The sequence below is a fragment of the Daphnia magna genome, linkage group LG9 (genome assembly GCF_020631705.1).
Source record: "Daphnia magna isolate NIES linkage group LG9, ASM2063170v1.1, whole genome shotgun sequence".
NCBI lineage: Eukaryota > Metazoa > Arthropoda > Branchiopoda > Diplostraca > Daphniidae > Daphnia > Daphnia magna.
The window spans coordinates 1,521,725-1,530,460 of NC_059190.1; the positions used below are offsets into that span (position 1 = coordinate 1,521,725).

At 42.9% G+C, this 8,736-nt stretch overlaps 2 protein-coding genes across 2 annotated transcripts; one reads left to right on the forward strand and one right to left on the reverse strand.

The window, feature by feature from the left end:
* Positions 1-357: 357 nt before the first annotated feature.
* Positions 358-3,902, reverse strand: LOC116929937. The gene is made up of 6 exons (XM_032937245.2): positions 3,750-3,902; positions 3,267-3,543; positions 3,047-3,197; positions 2,791-2,984; positions 1,760-2,727; positions 358-1,683 (listed from the first exon to the last, which is right to left on the reverse strand). The coding sequence occupies exons 1-6, from the start codon at positions 3,816-3,818 to the stop codon at positions 1,312-1,314; spliced, it is 2,031 nt and encodes a 676-aa protein (XP_032793136.2). The 5' UTR covers positions 3,819-3,902; the 3' UTR covers positions 358-1,311.
* Positions 3,903-3,990: 88 nt separating this feature from the next.
* Positions 3,991-8,425, forward strand: LOC116929936. The gene is given in 11 exon segments (XM_032937243.2): positions 3,991-4,379; positions 5,208-5,396; positions 5,462-5,505; positions 5,572-5,644; positions 5,723-6,067; positions 6,146-6,457; positions 6,551-7,315; positions 7,423-7,558; positions 7,560-7,639; positions 7,718-7,865; positions 7,930-8,425. Coding segments are annotated over 11 exon segments (2,484 nt in total). The 5' UTR covers positions 3,991-4,197; the 3' UTR covers positions 8,140-8,425.
* The last annotated feature ends 311 nt before the right edge of the window (positions 8,426-8,736 follow it).

Sequence of the window (8,736 nt, forward strand, 5' to 3'; positions counted from 1 at the left end):
ATTGAATTATTCTGATGTCCCCCCTCCCTCTAAAAACATGTCTCTAAATTGTTTGAACCCTTTCTCTCTGTTCCTTGTTTGATCTCTATGGCATATCTCTCATGCCATGGGTCACTTTAAACAAAAAAAGGAAACGAAATATTGTGCTCTTATCTCTAGAACAATGTTTCACTTTTTTTGTGCAGGTTGCGACTCTACTCAGTGCTCAACGTATATCTCTGTAGATATCGTTTTTTTTTTCTCAACTTTTTAAATTCATGTTTTTTTTACATTTTCTAAAATAATTTTCTTATTTCTTTTTGCGGACTATTACACGAACTTGATTTAAAAATAAAAAAAATGCACAAAATATTTTCATTTCTATTGATATAATTGGGATAGTATTCCTAATTTATTAAGAGACGCACGCGATATGGAGGACAAAAAAAATATATATCATTGGGATTACAAGTAAGGGGAATATGTAAAACAGATAAATTCATTGATATTGTTTTGGTGGGTTCGGTTTCTTTTGCGAGCTCTGTGCTAACGAAACGTTGCCTTTGATGTTTGTGCTTAAATTTTGACCCAATCGATTAACAAAAAAACAAACCCTGTAGGCATTTGCATGATAAACAGATCATCGATGAGATGTGCGACAGCGTGTTATACAAGGACATTCTTTTTCATTAATAACCGCAAGTGATTTTCGTATATAAAATTCCACTTCCTGTCCATAAAAATTATGTAGAGCTTTTCTTTTCCATTTAAAAACGATTCACTGAGTTGATTTTTAGAATTGCCGACGAAAAAATACGAGAGTGTTACACGAAGTTGTAGGAAATGATGATACTGAGAAACGGGCGGGCGCGCACGGAAGACTAGTATACCCCAAACGAACGCGCACCTATTGTTGTTTTTTATCTTCAATTCTACACGGATCGCAATCGATAATTATTAGCAATTTTTTTTTTTTCAAAGAGGGGAGAAATGATAAATTTTGAGATTCAGTATTTTCGACTTCTTTGGCTAATGCAGTGCGATCCTCGCAATAGTAGAGAGCTCGCTGACCAGAAGATAGGGTAGAGATACATAGATATACACACAATAGTAATAATAATCAATATCATGAACGACGTTTCCCGCTTTTTTTTTGCCGCGTTCGCTTTCTCGTTGTGTTTTTCTTCTTTCGTTCGACCCAGGTACTATTATTTTACGTATTGATTTGTGTCTGTTGATAAATCATCTCGCTGAACGATGGCAAGATTAACATTTTTAAAAAATGGGCGGTTTGGGCTGTGCGGGAAAAAACGTTTCCTCTTTTTTTTTTTTTCAAACGCAAGTTTCGTAACCTATAGAAGCCACCGACAACGTATCTAGGCGGTCTAAAATGTTAGACAGACTACTGCTATTACTTTGGCAATTGCTGCCGTCGGCTAAGATACCGTTTGGTGTGGGTGTAGTGGTTGCTAGGGCTGCCGAAAGGGTAGTGACCGCAGCGGGATTCCGTGACGTCGAATCGGCCCACAGCTGAGCGTTCAGTGTTTGTTGAGCTGTGACATGCGGTCGCGGTAGAGACCAGTGACGGGACATAAGCAGATGGTGATGATGGCGGACACATCCAGCCATAGATGCCTGGTGGGTAAGCGAATCGGCTGTTACGCTGACGCCGGAGTCAGTTGAATCGGACGAATCGCGATTGCCCTGATTTTTTTTGGGGTGGGAGGGAAAATTGAATTCAGAATTGTTGGGACTTGAAAAGATGTTCCATCAAACTGACCTGGCGACAAGCCGCTGCTGGCATGCTGGCTGACCGTCGTAATCGAAGCGGAACGGCTTCGTTGTTGGCGTGAGTTGTCGATCGCGAATGGAGCAACGGCAGAGTACAGTGAGGATAGCATGGCCTGGTGTAGAGGCAACGGAAGGTTATGGGATTTTGGTAGTTTATGGCGGCCCCTTCGGCCTGTAACTGCAGCCACAACGAGTTTTGGTAGACCTGATTGGACCACAGCTCCTTGTCTCTGCTGTTACTTTTACAACACGGCCCACTGCATTGCCCGGCTGGAGCTAAACAGCGTTGTCGTTGAAGTAGCGTAGCAGGACTGCAGGGAAGTGACTGCATCTGTACGTATTCCTCCTGTTGATTCCACTGATTTTGTCCGCGTTGCATAACCAAATATCCTTGAACTTCTACCGGCACTGACGCTTTCATCACTTCTCCATCGCTGACACTTGGATCCACGGGTTTCTTAGCTTTCTTCGACTTGGTGACGGTGGCGTAGAGCGAGCTGATTCCACCCGGTACTTCCAAGGTGTTTCCGTTTGGTTGAGAAATCAATTGGGTAGTTGCATCCGAGGGTGGTTGGCCGAGGTTTTGTAATATTCTTCGAGGTGTATCGTAATGACTTGTCGGCAAGGTGGAGCTGGGTCGAGATTCGCTGTTTCCACCGCCGCAGACTTCGTAGACGGCTTGTGACATTGTGGCGTTTAGTGATCGCGGTTTGTCGTAGAGCAGCTCAGGATCGGAACGTTGCAAAGCTGAGCTGAGTCTTGTTCCACTTGATATACTGCTGGTACGACTGTGTTGTTGCGAATAGGAACGTGTGTGCCGTGCACAGGGAGGGCTCAAACAAAACTCTTGCGCCCGTCTTTGGCTGCCCAGTATCGGTGTGTTGGGTTTGCTCATTGTCTGTGATGGACAGCGAGAGTTGACGCTCAGTCGATGTCGCATCATTGGAGTTAGCAAGCCTAAAATTAGGAAAAATAGTTTGTTGTTAGGTTGGGTACTGATTATTCAACAACTAAATTTACCATTTAAAGTGGACGATGGGTGAATGCGAGTACGCTGGGATTCGGAAAGGCGGCCGCGAACAGAGAATTCAAATTTATTTGCTATTTCATGACTTTGATTGGAGCCCAGAACGAATATCCCCTCGAATCCTCTAGACGAACAACGAGAACCACCCTCGAAGCAGAATCTCCGGTCATCCACCGCTCCAAAACGTCTACAGTTTTATCGATTGTTTAGATTTGACCCTCAAAAAACGCCCAATTGATATCTATTCACCTTAAATCGGCCATGTTCCAGTAGCCTATCAGTCGTGGGGGTATTCCCTGGGTTAATGCAAACTGCCAATCTCTGATATGTAGTACAGCAGAGCTGCTAGTGATTTCCAACTTGCCTGGGACACTTAGAAGTTGGACTTCAAATCTTTCACCTGATGAAAAAAAAAAACATAGCAATAATTAGCTTAAAAAAATGTGATTAAACACTTGATAAAACATACTATGGCCAAGTATTTCTGCTATTTGTGCTTGCCACTCTAGGAGCATTTCTCGACTTTCAAAGGCGAAAACACTGACAAAATTTCGGCACACAATGGCCAAAGTTTGCGACTCTTTTTGCAGAAGGAAGCAGCTTTCAAAGCCCAGGAGATGTTCCAAATTTAGTGAGGATTTAGACTGTGATCCTTTGCCCTTGCTCAATGACTTTTTGTAGAACTGCATTATCAGTGAGTTTGCCACAGGAGAGAGTCTTCGGACGACACACCATCGCCGCTTCCACTGCAAACAAGAAATGAAAATAAATTTGATACAACGGTTGACACAGCTTTGGACGAATAAAAGTTCTGCTTTGACGATCACCAAGAAACCCAAGCAAAAACAATTGATACATAAAAATAGGAAAGGTCAACGCGAGTACAAGAAGATCACTACAAACAATGCAGGCACAGATAAAAACACTACATGTAAAACAAAAGATTGCGTACTGTTTTCTTTTCTCTGAATTTTATGTGCCCCTCAAGGACAGAGCTGTCAAAGTTCTTAAACTCCGCCATGTTGTTGTATAAAATAGCAAATGCCTAGAGAATAAGCGGCCCTACTGTCATTAATACGAATGGGGTCCAAGTTTCCAAAAAAAAAAAAAGCGAGGTTGTCAGTTTTGCCGGTGTTTACAGACATGGCGCTACGTTTCTAATTGGTTCCAGATGGGAACAGCCGTCAGATGGCTCTAGCATCGTTCGTCTGCAGCTCGGCTTGAAAAGGAAAACACTCTCACTGTGCATACTGTGTCCGCCTTTCCGTTTCACTTGCCTTACTTTTGAGTTTTTTTAGTTTCTCATTCTCGCTCTCTGTAGTGTGCAATTGCAAATCATGTTGGAAGGAACTGATCTTAAAGATTCCGAGCACACATTCTCGTAGATTTCTTCCGATGTCATGGCTTTAATAAACAAACTTATTCCTAGACAGTTTCGGAATAGTTCGTCCTTGAACAGTAAATCCGACACATGTTTGTTGACGAATAAGAAACAGGGTGGAAAGCCGCGCGGCGTTCTCTTGGAAGCAGTGAAAAATCAGCGAAATTCCGAGAAAATCTGCACAAATGGAGACAGTATTGGGTGAGTGGCTTTCTCATATAATTTAGGAGTCACATATAGCAATAAATAAAAGATCATCACAGCATTCTCTGTATATCTTTGGCTGATTTTGTATCATGATAATTTGTATTCAGAAGGTATCTATTGAACATGATCTTTTTTCCAACAATCTAGACTGGCTTCTATTTCAAATACTGTGCATGCTGCATGAAGCCAAATTGCACTGACACATGCTGAGAGGAATTTTCCCAGTGGGCACCCAGCAATCTAAAAAGTATCAGATTCTGTAGATAGTCCGAGCTGTTTTCATCAGCCCCAAATCAAGCACATTTTGTTTCAATGTGCCAAGATGTATGCTTATGTAAGCTTTGCAGTTCTCAGTATTTGTTGGGTGAAGACAATCATGTGCTTTCAATAGTTGGCAATCACATCCATTTCTTGCTGCATCAAACAAGAGACAAACAATTTGTTGATTTTAAACCGGCGCCAAAATTTAAAACGTGCGTCCATCTCATCTATAAATAGTTTTGTGTCCCGCATTTCTAAAGTCATGTGTTCCGCCCTAGATTTTTCTTACGTAGTACGTAGTCACGCGGAATTCCCCCTTCTCTGGCCGTGAATGCTGGTTAGACCCATGCCAACGTTTTATAATAGTAGCGTTGCGGGAACAACAAACCCGATGGGGAGGAAGGCTGACGCACATCACGTAGCAAACTGTTTTTTTTTTTTCTCTAGCATAATTGGTCTGGAAACTGTCATAATCGAAATCAAACGTATTTTTCCTTGCACAATATTTTTGCTAATTATAATTTTTTTTCAACATTATTTATTCTGAAAACAAAAATGCAGCTCTAATCAACCGGAAAGTTCCGCTCGAGTTCGACTGTTGCTCTTTCGTGAGTGCGAAGTCCGCGGCCGGCGATTGATCTTTGATTCAGGGGGCGGAGGTGGACCGTGGCATCAGTTCAAAGATGAATTTCAAGAACTACAACTAATGAAAGACATGGTTTTCGGTTCTGCAACATTAAAATACTCAGGGTATTCGAAAAATAAATTGTGTGATTAGTGATTTCTTTTATTATTAATTGCCATTATTTACATAGGGATAATTTTCGTGTCCACGATTTCTCACCTGTATCATGGAAAGGTTTGAACGCATCCAAGAATTTCTGATTGCCATTAATTACGCAATGTATTGCGTTATTTTCATTAGGTTATGAAATAATGCTCAGCAAGGTTTTCCTCATTCCACCGTTAGCCCAGCAACCGTCGAGGATTGTAAATAGGTACGTTTCATGACATCAGTTTTCCTGTTTAGCCTCTGACGTAATCCTTTTCATTGGCGTAAAAACTGTCGTAAATAGAAACAAAATGTCAGCCAACACTGTGAATGAAGCAGACAAATTGGCGAATGCCCCCAAAGATAGTGGCTACGTCGAGACTTGGGCGGAAGGAGGCGGTGGCAACAACAGCGCGTGTTGGAGTAGTGGCATCAGCTTGGCCACGAGCGGAGGCTCTTCGCGAACGAGCTTTGCTTCAGGCTCTTTGGTCATCCCGCGCATCGCATCCGGTCGCAAGACAGTATCCGATTCGTTGCTAAATAATAGCAGCCAGGGCTCGTCGCATGACCACCAGCCGCAAAATCGTAACCACAAGACTCGGTTGGCCATGGCTCTTCTTTTTTCACCGCCCGAGGAGCTCAAAGAGATGCAAGTTTACTCTACGGTTTCTTTTTTTTTTAAGTTTAATAGCAATTACAATAAAGAGAATTTCTTTATTTGCAACAGTTCGACACGCGAAGTCGTCTTTGGTCCAAATGCCTCTGTCGTAGACCATTTCGCCCAGCGTTTACAGCTGGGCGTTTTAAGAGCTTACTCTAGTCGCACAAATTTTCACTGTTTTATTCAAGAGGCCATCAGTCAATTCGAGAAAGACATGGCTCGTTTAGTGAACGCTGCGAAATGCACAGAAATTCCTGCCTGCTTCATGGCCCTGGATGCCGCCTCATCTGCCATTTGCAATCGCCAGCAAATGGCCCAGCGCTTTATGACCAACTGGGAATCGATCGTCACCGAGACCGACACAAAATTGACTCGCTTGTGAGAATAACTGGGAGACCATAAAAATAGCATGTTATAGCATCGCTTTGATCACTCACATGGAACGTTCTGTTTTTCGTTGGATGTCTCTAGTTTCTGGAGCTCGTTACTGTCGGCTCTGCTCACGTACCACGTCAATTGGCTCTACTCGTTTGTCACGGAGCCGGTCGAATTTTTCGATTGCGGCACCCGAGTGCTCGTCTTGAGCAACGACAACAACCTGGCGCGGAGACTCCTGCACGTTCTCAGCTATTTTGTCAGAGTTAGCGCTCCGGCAGCCCATCAGTCGGGGGAGGTGACATTAGCCGATCATTCCCCTAGGCTGAATGGCAATAGCACCAAATTACCAGCAGAGGAGACTTCCATCGAATGTTCGACACACATTTGCCATTCAAAAAGCATGTTCCAGCTAGGGTATGCGGATGGTGCTTCCAGCTCATCTCCGGACATGTTGCCGATGAGGAGAAATGGTTCCAGTTCCCTAGAAAGAAGGACGCCCCTTGAACAGTTACCCCATCGTCGAAGTAGTCAGCAATTATTACTGGAAAACACTCGCTATCTCAGGAATTATTATGATGTTCGCTTCCAGCTGTCGCCCGACACCATTGCCAAACGTGATCCCACCAAAGCTTTTGCCAATCTTATCTCCTCTATCGCCAAAAACGGGTTCCACGAGTTTTACACGGAAGAATTAGCCACAACGCCGGAGAACAACAAGCCTGCCTCGTGTGCTTTCTTTGTTGGCAGTATTCCGGATAAAACTAGTTCACGTGAAGAATCTCCTTCTCTGACGGGCAATGAGCCAGGAGGAAACTCTACTGCCGCCTCAGTGCGACCTGTTCAAGTACAAATTCCGAGGTATTTCCCTTTCGTTAGAATTTCTAGTTGTCCTGTCTGATGGCTGACATTTTTATTTTCCCACTGTCTCGATTCATTCATTCAATATGATGAAATATTTCGTGCAGTGTGTCTGCCAAAATCCCAGTCAACGAACAAACATGTCCGCCATCGTGGAATTGGATGTACGGTACGGAATTGCAGGACGAGTATCAAGCTGGAAAAACGCTCCAGTCTTGTAATCCCAGCCAAAAGGATTGGCTGAGGCAATTTGCAACTTGATCTGCGAGCTGCTTCAGCCCGCCGCAAAAGCGTCCACTGCATCGTGGCCAACACGGACACCTGGTAGAAATTAAGCAAACGTGATGGTTATGCCTCGTTTTTTTTTTTTTATAAGTTTTTTCATTTGCCATTTTGAAATAGGGAAGTTCAAGTGTTGACCTGCGTCGAAGACGAAACTATTCCTCCACGTACGAAACAATATTGGGTGCCCGTTACCATGTCTGGACAAGTGGCTGCACTGGTCGAATCCACTCAATTGCTTTGGTTAATGATGCGCGATTCAGAGCAGGTCTGAATTTAAAAAAAAAAAAAACTTTTTAAAACTATCCACTCATTAAATTTCGTTTGTTCAGTGCCTGGATCATATTGAAAGCCGTTTGCGCTTCCTGTGCCAAAAGAGTGAAGACCTTGGGGCCTTGCTCTCAACGTCAATCCAATCGTGGAACATTGACCGTGTAACTCGCCTTCTGGATATCGAAAATCAAGATCTTCCATTGTTGATGGCCGCTTGTTCCGTACACAGCCCGGCTGTGAACTCCATGGGTGGCGTGACGATATTGTGATTGAGGACTCTTTGTTGTGTTTGTTGGTTAGTTGGTTTTTCCCTTTTTTTTTCATTTCTTTCCTTTATTGAGTGTGTTTAATGTTATCCGCTCCTCAAGATTTCCATTTTTCATCGATTTATTAATCTGCACTGATTTATTCTTTTCTTTGGGGAGGTAACATGAGCTTGTTTCGGTGTTTCTTTTTCATTCTTGCCTTGAAATTTATGTGTGAGGAAATTACTGATCATGAAGTGTGCGCGTCCGTTTAACAACAAAATATAAATCAAAGTTTATTTTCCCAAAATGTCTAGTAAAATGTTTAGGAACTGGAATAGAAGATGAGGACATTTAAGCGGCTGGAACGTTGAAATGTGTCAATTCCAGTGATGGATGTGCCAAATTAAATAGATTTTTTGGTTGACTTCCCCTCTGGTTCCCTTGTCCATTTATGTTTGCCTTGTTTTTGTTTTCCGTGAATCTTGATTTATCGTTGCAGGGATCAAGTATTCTTTTTTTTTTTTATGTCTGCGTGTGTATGTGTGTGGTCTATTGATCGTGTAAGGCATAGCACAAAGATATAGAAGAACGGAAAATGTGTGAGCTTAAGAGGGGATG